We start from the raw sequence: 14,933 nt of genomic DNA, 5'->3' as shown, positions 1-14,933 counted from the left end.
ATTGATGGAACAACCCATGGGCTTTGTACACACAGAGGATGAGGGTGAGAGGGTTCAACACCCTGCATGTTTTTTAAGAAAACTTTTCCTGCAGTTTTGCACAAACATGGCCGCTTTTATGGTCCATTGTGTGTCCGTGCACACATCTGCTGTCTCCTCCTCTCCCCCTCCCTCTCCTGTTGTTCTGTGATGGACAGTCAGTGATCAGCTGATCGTTTTCCTGGAAAATGATGGCACAAATAAGACCTTTTTATTGGGCAGGATTCTTTTAAATATTAAAACTAAAGTGATTTTCTAATGTACAAAAGCAAAGAAAAGCTTAGAAAACAGTCAATGTTATGTTTTTTATGAACATTTGTTTACTTCGGTGATCCTGCATTGTATTATCACTGTTGAACAAAATACTTACACGTAAAACATTCATTCATTCATTCATTTTCTAAACCGCTTAATCCAATTCAGGGTCGCTGGGAAGCTGGAGCCTATCCCAGCTGGCTTTTGGCGACAGGCAGGGTACACCCTGGACAGCTCGCCAGTCCATCGCAGGGCAACACGAAAACAATAAAAAAAAATTTTCTGGTTTTTTTTTTTTTTTGCGAGATCATCAGTTTTGTCAAAGTTTCTTCATCAAGTGTGTAACTTAAGCTGTCACATCTGGTGGCTTTATGGTAGCTATTATCAAAATATCATCCTGACTTACCAGTAGTTCAAATTTGTCCTCTGTGGAGGACCTTTGTAAACCTAAATATTTTCATCTCCCTGAATGCTACTGAACTAACACCTTTTGGTCTTTAAAGAGGACATTTAGTGCTTTCAAAGGGTACCTCATTATGTATGAGTTTAAGCAATGTCCTCCGTAGTGGACATTTGTAAGTACACATTTTTTTTCCTGGTAGTCAGGAGGATATATGTGGTTAGTGAGAAATGAATTCTGCAGTATGATGTAGAACCTGGTAGAGATAATGCAGAAAAAACATAGAAGTAGGATACATTACTTGCTGCATTTACTCTCTGATATTTATCAGCGGAAAGGTCAGTGACACTGAATATTTGAAAGCTTGTGTTGCTCTTTCTGTTGATCTAATACAATAAAAAAAATCAGCATATTTCAGGTGCAGTTGGTGATTAATTCAAACTTTTATACTGTAAAATGGCATCTGACCTAAACTGGAATAAAACATAGGCTCAAGAGTCAGATGTATGGACCTGCACATCTATGTTTGACACATCCCAACTGACCTGTGATTGGGCACAGCTCCATGACTGACCTGCAAACTTGTTGAACTGATGTGGTTGAATCAGAGGCAGGAAAAAGGATAAAACAATGTACACACATTTGTAGCGTGTTAAAGATAGTTGGGTGGAGCTTCCCAGCATACTTTGGGTATTTAGTGGCTTAACCCTTTAAGGTCCTGGTCTACCATTTAGTTGAGGTAAATTTGCAGTGGCTTCGATGAATTTCTTTTGAAAATTGTACTAATAAACCTGCCTGAGCCATCTCTACCAACTGGTTTGTGTATGAAAAACCCAAACTTCAACCTCTCAACTTTCAACCATTTGTTACATTATTAATAACTTCTTTTTAACATCTCAACCATTTGCTAAAAAACATTTCTTCTGTTTATTCTTGTCCAAAACAAACAGAAAAAAAAGAGAAACATTTCTCTTTGACTTTTTTTTGGTTAATTTCAATGTTAAAAGGTTAATATTGTTTAAATGTGTTCAGATGCACTAAAATAAGTAAGTTTAGCAGGTGTAGTGCCATGTTATGTCTTATTCTGTTCTACCGCTTGCTTGTTTTGACTACTGATTGTTTGTGTGTTAACTGATGTGGATCTGTTATTCAGAAGGTAACTAAAATTAGGCAGATTTTACTCCTCTTCTGTTTTTACCCACAGTATAATAGTCTGAAACAAAAACATTTTTTTTGTTTACTGTGAATCAAACAGCAAGTTCATATTTGAATCTTGAGGAGAGAGACATTTCTGTTTTATTTGATGATTGATCTATATAACAAACTGTGACGTGCGATCAAGTTTTTTTTAATGTTTTGTTAAAACAAATATACATACTGCTGTGGATCATAACCAATACCGATGGAAAATTAACATAAAAATGCCTAAAAATAGCCCAAACTGCCTTAATAAGCCTGTTATAATCACTTCTTGGTCACACAAATGCAGCCAGATCAGAACAAAGAAGGAATGCTGAACACATCTGTGGAGTGTTGCAGTCTCAGGAGGAGGTCCAGACATGACATAGCTTTCATCAGAAAGACTTTCTGACTTCCTCCTAACATATTTAAATAAAAGTGGCAACTTAGCGCACCGTTAGAGACATGTCAAACACAGGTATGGTCCGGGAGGCTGACGTGGCCAGCATCTCTGCTGTAGCTGCACAACGGGAGATCTGAGACTGCAGATCAGAGGAACACTCAGAAGGAATCCCAGTGAGACGTTGAGAATTTGATGAGGGAGTTTAAATAAAACAACCACTGAATCAGAAAAAAACATTTGGTAACATTTGTTTTGTTCTTAATTAACCCTTTCATGCATAGTTACCCTATAGTGGACACATTTTTACAAGCTTGTTTCTTGCATATTTATGAATGAAGATGGTATTTTTGTAAATAAACCACTTCAGTGGATGTTAGTGAGTCATGGAATACGTTTGGAGAATAAATAAATATACGATATATATGAACATAATGTCATTACACAAGTTTGTCGTTGCGATAAAAAGGAAAAGAAAATGATACAGATATATTTTATGGTAGATTTACATATTAAATTACAATTCTATATGATTTTGTAAATATTTTATATAATACATTAAGCTAAATCATTGTCATGGAATGTCTCATCTTGTGTTCTAGGTTCCTGTTTTATTTTCTAGTGTTGTGTCTTGTTTCCTGCTTAGCTTTCCAGTTCACCTGGGTTCATTTAGTTCATTCATTTCACCTGCGTCTCAGGTGAAATGCTGTGTATTTATACCCTGTTTCCCATTGCTGGTTCATTGTGTTCGGTTCACGTGTTCTTGTCATGCCTCCTGCATTGTCCTGCTGGCAGTTTTTTGGTTTTTGGTAAAAAAAAAACATCCTTACTCTGTATCTCTGGCTCACATCTCTGCTTTTGGGTTCTCACCTCCACCTCCACATCATGACAATCATAAAACATGATATATTCTAAATATCACTAATAAACAAAAAAAGTATCATTGCATATGTTTGTAGAGGTAAAATACTGTATAAAAAAAATGTTGCATTGTTTTTTTATTGATTGATGCATGAAAGGGTTAATATGATCAACACTGCTTGATGGTATGTGTGTAAATGTGTTAATGTTTTTACATAAACACAGAAAACTGAACACTTTCCATTTAAATTGTGGGATTTTATCAAGGCATCATATATGTGGATAAATGAGGGTAAATGTGGTTTAGTGTTGCTGATCGGGTGCAAATCATCAGCGCTAAAATTAAATATAAAGTTTTTCCAAAGTTAATTTTACCCTCAGAAAGTTTACAGTAATATAATTTCTTTGTATGAAAACTTATTTTAGGAGTTTTGTGTGATATAGAAGAATTTGTGTGGAGCCCACACATCCTCATGATCATTGGGAAAATGTGTGTGGCAGTGCACACAGATCCATGTGTTGCTGAGTTTTGTACATCCCAACGTGTGCATGGAACATGTTGTACAGAACATTTTTACACGTACGCAGCATTCATAACGGAGGTGCTTCAGAGACATGACTGATATTGAAGCCGTTATCAGGTGGTGAACACCTGCACATTCTGCCATAACATGATTTGATTCATGAACCAGAGATTGATATTAGCCGATATCACAATCACACAATCGCTTTCACCCATATCCAGTCATGTTTTGGTTGCTAAAGGAAGATGAAAATTCCACTTCTTATAGCGTGTCCCACTGTTTGTTATTATCTTATCTGACTGCTGGATTGATATTTCTGTTTGGATCTGTGCTGAATGGTTGATGATGTCTATTGAAGGATTGTTGCATGGCTGATGAGTGCCATGAATTCAGTCTCAGCTGAATTTGCTGTAGTTAAAGAGGGAAGCAAAAGGTTCATTCAGAGAGTTTATTCAGAAATATCGTTGTGATAAAAAATTGATCCATATCAATGTAATTTTTGTGTGGAAGTTTAACCTGCTAAATGTAAAGAAGCAGATTTACTTCTGAACTTTTATGATAAAAACAGCTAAAGTACAGTTAAATGCATTCACATGTGTTAGGTATTACAAAAACTTCTAGTACTAATTGTTTCCAAAACAGAGTATTTTGATCATTTTGAAATATGAAACAACCCTGTGATTGACTGGCGACCTGTCCAGGGAGTTCCCAGCCTCTTACTTGCTCGTTGCTGGGTTAGACTCCAGCTTCCCTGTGACCCTGAAATGGAAAAAGAAGTTTAGAAAATAAATGAATGAACGAAATATGAAGCAAAATTAAAATGTGTGTGTTTGCTGAAACCATCCTCCATGTGTAACCACTGTGTGTGAATGCAAACTATGAGCTGCTAATGAAACGGTTTCTGTATATGTAGGTGTTTGTTGCTTTTTCAAACAAACACTGATAAATAAGCCATGCTAGCCCTGGAGTAATGTCAGAATATTTTTCATTTAACTGTAAAACCTGGAATAAAACCATATAAAACCACTGTAGACGTATCATAGATAAGAACAAATGCTGTGATGATGGTGGCAATCAACAGGAAAACATAGAGTTCAACTAAAGTTAAATTATTTTTTTATTAAAGCTTTGTGTTACAGACTTAACTAATAGCATTAATCGTATCTGTAATCATTCTTTATTTTATTTGTTCCACTTGTGAGTTACTGATTGGGCCAAAATTTTTTGTTAACATTTACATCGGTTGTGAGCTTATTGCAGTTGGACATTTCTTTTCAGCCCCTTTTGAAAATGTTTATCTATCTATCTATCTATCTATCTATCTATCTATCTATCTATCTATCTATCTATCTATCTATCTATCTATCTATCTATCTATCTATCTATCTATCTATCTATCTATGTTCTTATTTCTGTAAACACCTCATGCCATGTTTGACGTCATGTCTTCTTCTGTGCATGTGGGTCATTTCAGAGTCATAAACTGTTTACAACTGAGTCTGATGGTGGTGGCATTTAAAGGATATAGGACTGAGCATTAACATCTGCAGTGCAAACATGGTCTAAGGTTGCAGACCCAGCAGGATACGCTGGGGGAATCTTACCTTCCTGGTTTGGTTTTCTTTCACTCTGAAGTTTACCTTCTGGAAATTGTAATGTTGTGATCACTACCAATAATGCAAATTCAGCCAATCCCTGTAAAGTCTGCACATCCTGTAATTTGGTCCAAACACTGCAACTCTAGTGCAACTTTGACAAATGTCAGTACTTGTCCATGTGACCTCAATTACATATATCATCAAATTAATTTCTGTGTTTCTGATTATTAATGTGCTGACATATTTAGGGATGTATTTACCTCGACTGGTAAAGTAGTCCTCTAACATGCATCAGCTCATAATAGTACAGGTTTGGGTTTTATTGCCCCATGTCTCCCTCTGACCTGCTTACCTCTCATGTCAATGTTTAAAGATAAGCAAAAGTCATCAACTGTCAACATTTTTTCTGTCGCAAAACTGAAGTGTGTAATGTTTGAGGAAAATCACCATCATCTAATCAGAATGTGTTTATGCTGTAAACAGTCATTTTTTCCCCCCTTTTGAGTGTGTGTTGTTGCAGCTTCAATAGCACTTCTTTGAATCGTGAAATGAAAAAAATGATAATTAATCAGTAAATAATAAATGCATTTGAGTTGTTTTTAAAAGAACAAAAAAAAAAAAAATGCAGCTGGTGAGAAATCTGGCTTTTTAAGTCACAACATTTACACAAAAGATGCCACAAATCCTGCTGGGTCCAACTTTACTCAAGCAGACTAAACACTCTGGACAACAACACACACTTACAATAACTCCTGGGACATTGTCCAAAACTACCACTGACCAAAAAGAAAGAAGAAATTAATTGAGCAGGACCAAAACCAGCTCTTTCACTACAATTACACAAGCAATTCATGTAATCTGCTTTCTGTTTTTACTTTAGTGTTCAAACCTAAGTTTTTTTTTTTTACTGGAATTTCTCCAATATGACCATCGTGATACGTTCTACATCACCTCCTCTCTTTGGTTCGCTGATCAAACAGTTCACTTCACTGCAGATTTGTGTTCCCACTATGGAATCGACTGTTTTGCTTGAATATGTCCTAAGATCTTCTCTGTTCCACCACCTCATCAAAAGCAGATATCTCTTTCCTTGTGTTGACGAACCACCAGCTTCTGAGGGAAATTAGTAAAAAATATCATCTCCTCCTTTACAAACAAACACATTTTTAGGAAAGATGATGCAGTTGCCTGACCATAGTTTTCTCTCACCTGTTGCAGGTTCATTGCCGTATTGATACCTCTGAACTACAACAGGAAGCATGTGGACCTTCGTCAGGCAGTGTTGCTGTCGGCAACCTGGATCCTAGCAATGGCCGTGGCCTCACCCATCATGTTTGGCATCAACAACGTACCGGGCCGAGACCCAAGCGAGTGTAAACTGGAGAGCAATGACTATGTCCTCTACTCCTCTGTGTGCTCCTTCTTCATCCCCTGTCCCATCATGCTGCTGCTGTACTGCGGCATGTTCCGCGGACTGCACCGCTGGGAGGAGGCACGGAAAGCTAAGCTAAAGAGCAGCATCCAGGCCTGCCGCAAGCTGCAGGAGGCCGCCGCCTCGCTGCCTCCTCTGGCGTCGCTTCCACCTCCGCTGCCTCCCATCATAGAGCGGGAAGTGACAGATACGCCAGAGGAGCCATCCACCTTCCCATCCACAGACCGGCCGCATCAGTCAGAGTGCAAAGACGGCCCTGTGCCAACAGTGAGCTTTGCAGAAATCAAGTTCAACCCCAACCCCAACAGAAGGAAGAGGGCCAAGATCAACAGCCGCGAGAGGAAGGCTATGAAGGTGCTTCCTGTTGTCGTGGGTGAGTTCACGTCCTCTACAGAAGCATTAAGGAGATTTTAATACCTTTATGTCATAGAACATAGAAAATCATGATGGAAGTGCCGACCTCTCAAACAGGAAGATTCTTACAGCAGTTAAAATGCCTTGTAACCTCTTCCTCCAACGCTATCACAAAGGTGTCAGACCTCTCTTGGTCTGGTTTGGCTCTAGTTTTCAGTGAAGTCGACTTAGAAAGACAAGTTTAAAATACGATCTAAATTGTCTACAAGGCTTCTGGGGTCAAATCTTATCACAAAATAAGTGAAACACCTGCTGATGTGATAGTCACCATTTTAAACCACTAGAAATTTGTAAAAAAAAAAAAAAAACCCCACTGATATTACCTAATAAAGTGGTCAGTTAAAACTCTCCCTTAAAAATTTATTTCATAACAGTTTGACCTTAAAACCTACAAACAGTTTGACACAGTGACATCTATCAGGTGTATTTCTAGAGCCTCGGATACCCAGCAGCGTCCTGAGAAACCGATCTATAGAACTTTTACATCCAGGACGCGTTCTTTATTTTACGCTTTGCAGTGAAATAAGAAACTGGCTTCTTTGAACACAAAACGTTGCTGATTCAGCAAAAAAAACACAAGAAGATTAAAAGAGAGAAAGTGATAAAACAAGAGTCATCGGCTGGAGAGAGCTAACAGGTCAGGTAGGATGCAATATGGATGCTGAGTTAGTCGTCGATAGGGGGAAAATGTGACGGGAAAATGGCTAAAGTTTTGTAGGGTGTCCATTAGACTGGATCAGGAACCTGCCCAGGATTCCTAAAGCCAGGTCCACATTTCTGCAGCTCTTCTAAGACGGACAGCTTCAATGTGAAACCTCTGAAGGAGTTAAGATACTTTGAGGAATAATTGCTGTGATTTCTTACTCAGACAAGTAAAAATAAAACACTTAATAATCTGTACACAATAAAATCAAGGTTTGTATGATGATTTGTATGTATGTATGATGACTCAGTCAAAACCTATCCTCCAGTTCCAAACTGAGGGTTTAACAAATGAGACAAGCAGGCTGAGAGTCTCTTTTCTCTTCAGCAGAAATAAATCCTGGACACAGACATAATCATTTGGTTAAAGACAATTGGGGTTCAAATGAAATCTGTAACTGAATATCATTATGATTAAACTCCCACAATGAAGAGTTCTGGGCCCTGACGCAATATGACTGTCTTGCAAAGATGCATGGAAAGAATTAAGCTTTAAATGTAGAAACCAGACAAATGACGGTGGTAATCAAAGGCTTGATTTTCAGGAGCTTTTCTGGAACCCAGCAGCCCCTAACAACGAGCAAATTAAGGGCGCAATAATACACCAGCATACATTGTTAAACTGATTCAATAGCTTGTAATTATTTGTGATTTGATATGAGTGGAAGTGATTTTGGATTAATCAGCTCTTCACTTAGCCTGTTAAACCCTGAAGTTCCCCAACTGGGGGATTTCTGAGAACAGACAGTGCTAAAGTTTACTTTAAAAAAGCCATTTTGACCTGGACTGTCTCTATTTAAAACTCTCTCTACTTTTGTTCTACTTCATGTATTTTGTTGTGATCTTTTGTACCAAAGACCTTTTGGTTTAGAGATTCAGTTGCATCGCTCCAAAGACATTCATATTCATCCTGAAAGTGTTTGGGGTTTTTTTTTATCTGCAAGCCCCCAAACATTTCTTAACCAGTAACATATATTCTGATATTTAAACATATTAATAAATTTCACAAGTGTTTCCTTTGCTCTGACACAGAAGTATTAAAATATACCTTGTGACTGCAGAGATATACTTTAATGTTGCAGTTGTTGCTGTTTTGATTGACAAAGTGGGTGACACTTTTCCACACACACTCCTACTTTGCTCGACGTCCACAGAATAGTTTAAGCACTGTTAGTCAGCAGCATGGAAACTCTCACCAGGTATTTACATGAGCAGTGATGTAACTGATGACAAGGGGAAACTGAGCTCCTCGCCGCCACCTCTGATGCCTGTTCCAAGGCACTTACACATCAGTCAGAATGGGTCAGCCTATTAATAGCTGTGCACCCACTTCTCTTTCGCACACAGCAGCTAATCCTTGCAGCTCCTTAATCTGAAATCCAATTATTAACTAGGGCTTGGTCAGGCTGGCATTTAAGTGTGCAGGTAATACCCACGAATTAGTTTCATTTGCTTATCTAAGAGTTCAGAGGGAATCCCAGGGGTAGGACTAAACCTTTAGAGAAAATTAACACATTAAATGATGTTCTAGAAAATGTGAAACAAAAAGAAATTAAGAGCTGTTCTGAGTCCTGCAGACTTCGAAGTCTAGAGTTTTGTTTTATGGTACAATTGGAAGACTACAGTGTGGTTTTCCATCTGTTGTCAGGCAACAACAGTCTTGCTAGCTGTGCAAAGTGATGAATGGATTGTGCAGCTGAGAGGTAGGTAGGTAAGTAAGCTGGTGAAGGAAGGCAACTGTGGAGACTCAGACACATGTACAGTATATTGTGTACCAAGAAGGAAGACTGTAGGTGGACTGTGGAGATAAGCACATGAAGTAGATCAAGCTAGATGAACTTGATGAAATGCAAATGAGGTTTGCAAAGGTGATTAACTCGTTTTAAACCTGTCCTGTCCAGCATCATGACAGCAGAATGATGGTCTGGCTGCCATACTGTGTTGAACAAAATTACTCTGCCAGGGGAGACTTTTGGATATAAGGCTCCCCTTGATTCTTAAGTTTTACTCTTTATTATATTACTCAAGTACTCACTGTACTTGATGGCAAGTAACAAGCATCTGAATGAACCTTTTTTTATGCAAATTGGTGTATTCCAGATCACAAATAGCAGAAACTAAATATCAATTTTGAGAACCTTTATAGTCAATGACTCTCTTTAGTCAGATAAATTCAGCTTTTCTGTTGAGGGTTAAAAAGTGGACTGTAGCTCTTCTAATCTGAGATTAGGTGATTGACTTGACAAGTTCAACACCCTGAAAGGCTTTTTGATACCTTGTACATCTCCGATGAACTTTTATCAGCCATTTAATTATTTAAGGTATTCCTTTTCAGTTCAACAACTCAACTCATTCAGTCTTGTAGACATGGTCAAGATGACTTAAAGGATAGAAAGGCAACAGGAAGTCAAAAAACAACTGGTTTTAACCAAGATATACAGAATAGCATCTCTGAACAACAAAAACAACCAACCTTGAAGCCGATGGTCTACAGCAGCAGAAGACCGTGCCGACTGTCACGCCTGCCAGCTCGGAAGAGGAAACTGATGTTACAGTTCACACAGACTCACCAAACCTGGGCAGTAGAAGATGTTTAATTCAACTTGAATGAAAAGCCAAATGAAAGCTAACCTAAACTCATCTCAGTGTGGACATGACTTTTATTTTAATAATCACACAACTCTGTTCAGTCTGAACTTCATGTACCCCATTGTGTTTCGGAGACCCCAGGTTGGTAACCATTTCAATAGGAGCTTAGGAAAAAAGAAAAAACCTGGTCTGGTCTGAAGAGTCTCCATTTCAGCTCTAAATTCAAATGGTAGGATCAGAATTTGTTGGAAACACCATGAAAGCATGAATTCACCTTGTCTTGGAGCAATGCTTTAAGTTGCTGGGTGGTGTAATGATGCTGGGGGGTTTTAATATGTGTGGGAATCGGACATTCTTATCATGGATGTGCAGGTGACAAATGTGCATTAACTGTGTGATGCTTTCCTGTCAATGCTACCAAGAATTAACGCAGTTCTGAAGTAAAGAGGATCCAACTAGCGAGATGGATCTAATGAAATGACCAGCGAGTGTAAATTTGACTAAATGTAAACGCACAAACTGCTCCTCAAGAAATCTCTGCTTGTCCTTTTGCTGGAAAAAATTAAATATGCCAAATGAATTCAAAAAAGACTTTTATGTTTTTCAGGGTTTTTAACTGCTCCAAATAAATACTGCCTTTCAGTATTGTAAATTGCTGCTATTATTTTACCCCCCCCCCCCCCGCCCAGCACTAACTGCTTTACTACTGGTGTGCTTTAGTCAGCCCTCAGAATTGTGAGAATCGCAATTTAATCGAATTGGCACCCAAAAAATCTGAACCGAATCGAATCAGGACAAAAACATATCATCACAGTGATTATGTTCAGTATTTCCTCTCTGAGTTTAGATAAGAAGTTTCTTTTTTGTTATCAGACAATGAGTCTTTTAGGAAAGAACGGTATTCTTACCTTTGACATGTTTCAACTGTCACTTTAGGTCTTCTTCAGAAACGTCATCCGAAGTCGGATGTGACGCGTCTTTATCAGCTAGTGACAGATTGGCCAGAAAAATGTGTCAGATTCCCAGGCGGGTCGCACCTCCAGGAATCAGCTAGGGTTCCACTAGCTGATAAAGACATGTCATGTCAGATGTCGGATGATCCTGAAGAAGACTGAAGCGACAGTCGAGACATGTCAAAGGTAAAACTGCAGCTCCTTTCCACAAAAAGAAAATCATAATTTGATACAACAGAAACTTTATATCAATTTAAATCAATTCATTTATCCAACTGCATCAATCTAAATTGAAAATATGTATTACTTCCACAATGTTTTTTGTGCATTATGTGTGTTTGTGTGATTTAAAGGGAAGTGACTGTGTTTACTCCTTGCGTGACATCATCTCATATGAATCTCTGACTCCAAGTGAATCGCTGTCATGTCGCAGGAGAATCAGTGAAGCTGTAAACACTGAACTGGGATTCACAATTTAGCTGAAGCTGGAAATGCCTGTGTTGATGATACTCTGCCTGTAGTTTCATCCTGCTTCCTCCTGAAGCCACAGCCCTTGACGGGGGCCTTTAATATCCCCTTTTTTCTATTTCTTTTCTTCCAGGTGCCTTTCTCTTCTGCTGGACTCCTTTCTTTGTCCTTCACATTATGCGAGCTCGGTGTGAAGGCTGCCACATCCCACCTGCCCTGATGAGTGTGGTGACGTGGCTCGGTTACGTCAACAGCGCCCTCAACCCTGTCATCTACACCGTCTTCAACACCGAATTCAGGAACTTTTTCAAAAAGTTTCTTCACCGCTGCTGCTCCTAGGACACCTGGAGACATTTGCTGTTGCAGTGATGACTTTTAAAACACACAACAGCTGAAAAAAGACGCCGCTGACTGTTGATGTACTGTCTTTTGTCTGTTTGTGTTGCCATGTTCTTTTTCCTCTGTGAGGTTTTTATTTTTCTACATTCAAAGACAGCAAAGTTTGTTTGAGCTTCAATTCTCCTGTGAAGCGGGTTCAGTCTGAGGAACAGACAGCTTGGCTGATCCGCAGCAGTTAAACAACATGCAGTTACTTTTATATGTTGAGATTCAACTTTTCTCAATAAAAAGCTTCTTTTAAAAAAAATGCATCTCTGAAGTTAAATTTTGACCCCCTAGCTGCTTCTCCAGGAACCAGTATATTTGCTGGTTCCTTTCCACAACCCTCTTCATGTCCACTATGTGAATCAATGGTTGGAACAAGTTGTGAGTGGGGAAATTTACCCACCCAAAGGGCCGTAAAACTTAGAAAACATTGGCGCAAATAATGGAAGCCCATTCCCAACACTTGTAAATTGAAAATGTTGACAATACGTTTCATATTCATAATACTGATATTTAAAGTTAAAACTATATGATTAAAAAGTCGTAATTATAAGAAATAATAATTAAGAGATAAAAAGTAAGAAAAATAACTTCCTTATCAGAATGATATGAACAGAAACTTGGAGTTCCTGATCTAAAATTTACTTAAATGCAGTCTTTATTGTGAGTCCTTGTTCTGTTTAAATGGATCAACAAAGCGGCAAGCCTTGCATCTGGGATGCATGAACAAGAAGGTCAAAGAACTGCTAAGTGCAGCATCATTCAACTTTATTCAGCTTCATTCACGTGCCTCCTCACTTTCCTTTTTGTTCCCAACTAGTAGTTCCCATCGCATATAGACCAGACCAGGAAGAAGAGAGTCTTAAGACCTGTTCCAAGTACCGGTAATTGATTTGGGTCAGCAGAAACTGGAAAAGATCATTGAACACCGTCAACAGATCTCAGTCCAATAGAGCAGCTTTGGGTGACTTTCATCATGGATGTGCAGCAACTGCGTGATGCTATCATGTTAATGTTGTGCAAAAATTCTGAGGAATGTTTCCAACATCTCGTTGAATCAAAACCAAGAATTAAGGCAGTTCTGAAGAGACATAAGTTGGTCACACCCAGTATTACCAACATGGACAGCTGGTAGGAAATGATGCATAAAACAAGTGTCTTTAAGTCCACTGATGGCAGCCAAGGTGTGCTTCCAAAATGTCTCTGACTTATCAGTAGCTACAGGTGGGGTTTTGGGGGTGAAGATGAACCGACTTGTTCCATGTGGTTCAACCTGGTTTGATTGTTTAGTGTGTTTGGAGATTTGATGAAAATAAAAACTACAAGCACTCGGGGAGCGCAGACCTCCACCAACGATCGTAGGCGGTAATTTAGAGTGGGAAGCTCTAACAGCAAAATTATGTAGTTGTTGGGCCTGGAGGGATGTGATATTTTTCCTCGGGTGCGTCCTGACTGATTGGCTGCAGCTGTTCCTCGTTCCAGCCTGGCTGATAAGACTGAGGACTGCTCTCCAGCCATTGCCAGTTCGTCTGCTTGCCAGCGGTATTGTATGGCCAACCAGCGTTTGGTGTTGGTAAACTGAATAAGAGGGTCTAAAGAAACCCCCCCCTGTCTTGTTTTCCAGTACCAGCCAGCTCAGCCTGCCTTCCCGTCTTCAGCCTGCCTTCCAGTTTTCTGCCAGTCCATCACTGCCCCAACCAGTGACCAAAATAAAGGAACCGGGTTGAGAAGCATCTGTGTGCCTGACTTCTTGGAGGCTCTTTCCTACACTATTCCTTAACAATAGTAAAGAGTCCTTTAAAACATTCCTGGATCCAGGCGGTGGTCCAAATCACCCCCAAAAAATCTAATCACTTGCTCATTATTGCATTTCAGAGATTTCCTGAAAATGTCGTTGAAATCTGTCCATAACCTTTGGAGTTATGTTGCCAACAGACAGATATACCACCTCCAATGAATACATTCATCTGCTTTGATGGAGGTTTAAAAACATGCTTTAAGTATAGAGCTGCTTTGTTTGGTCTGGTTTAGACAGATATTTGGTGGAAAGACATCTAGCCTCTAAACTAAAAGGTTTATTGCATATACATCCCACTTTGACGTATAAAGCTACAGCTTCTCTGCTGGTACAACTGCAGCTTAGTCAGGGGGGGGAGTTTGGGGGGAGTAACATTTAAACCAGGATAAGCTGGTTACGACCATCCAGCCAATCATGGGAAACCACACATCCAGACCATGTAGCCAATCTCTTGTGGTATTATTGAGTCACAGTAGAGTCTTGACCTTTTCCAAAGTCATCCAGAGGACTTTTCAGCCTGACGATGGAAGGAAAGTTGGAGAAGACAAACAGATGTGGAGCTTTAAAAGTTCCTCCCCAGCTTTTATCAAGTGAGGCAGCAGGGATCACAGAGGTGGACAGATTGCATTGTATCTGGTTAGTCTGATGTGTTTGAGCATGAATACTGCTTCATTTGTCGAAATTTTCCACTTGCACACTTCAGGTGAACTGGTTTTAAGTGTAGGAAATGTCTGCTCTCCAGAGAGACCCCTTCATTGTCAGCGAGCAGCAGCCGACACCTGAGAGCCAGTGGGACTGAGGCAGCAGATTCAAATGTCAATGTCTGAAATTATTCATCAGGAGTCTGTTTAAGACATCATCTGACTGCTGTGACATGCACAAAAAGACGAGTCCAACTGAGGATGCAGAAGCAGGATGGCAATATTAAAGCATCTGA

At 39.3% G+C, this 14,933-nt stretch overlaps 1 protein-coding gene across 1 annotated transcript in view; it reads left to right on the top strand.

Annotated features, from left to right (window-relative positions):
• Window positions 1–12,153, top strand: part of LOC306763676 (D(4) dopamine receptor-like) — a gene marked incomplete at both ends in the record, with an annotated part of 28,657 nt that extends 16,504 nt beyond the window's left edge. The window contains 2 exon segments of the mRNA XM_079250548.1: window positions 6,475–7,061; window positions 11,948–12,153. Coding sequence (XP_079106674.1) covers window positions 6,475–7,061; window positions 11,948–12,153 — 793 coding nt within the window.
• Window positions 12,154–14,933: the final 2,780 nt, after the last annotated feature.

This window comes from Telmatherina bonti (genome assembly GCF_933228915.1).
Source record: "Telmatherina bonti genome assembly, chromosome: 2".
NCBI classification, from domain to species: Eukaryota; Metazoa; Chordata; class Actinopteri; order Atheriniformes; family Telmatherinidae; genus Telmatherina; species Telmatherina bonti.
This window is presented reverse-complemented; position numbering and strand designations above follow the sequence as displayed.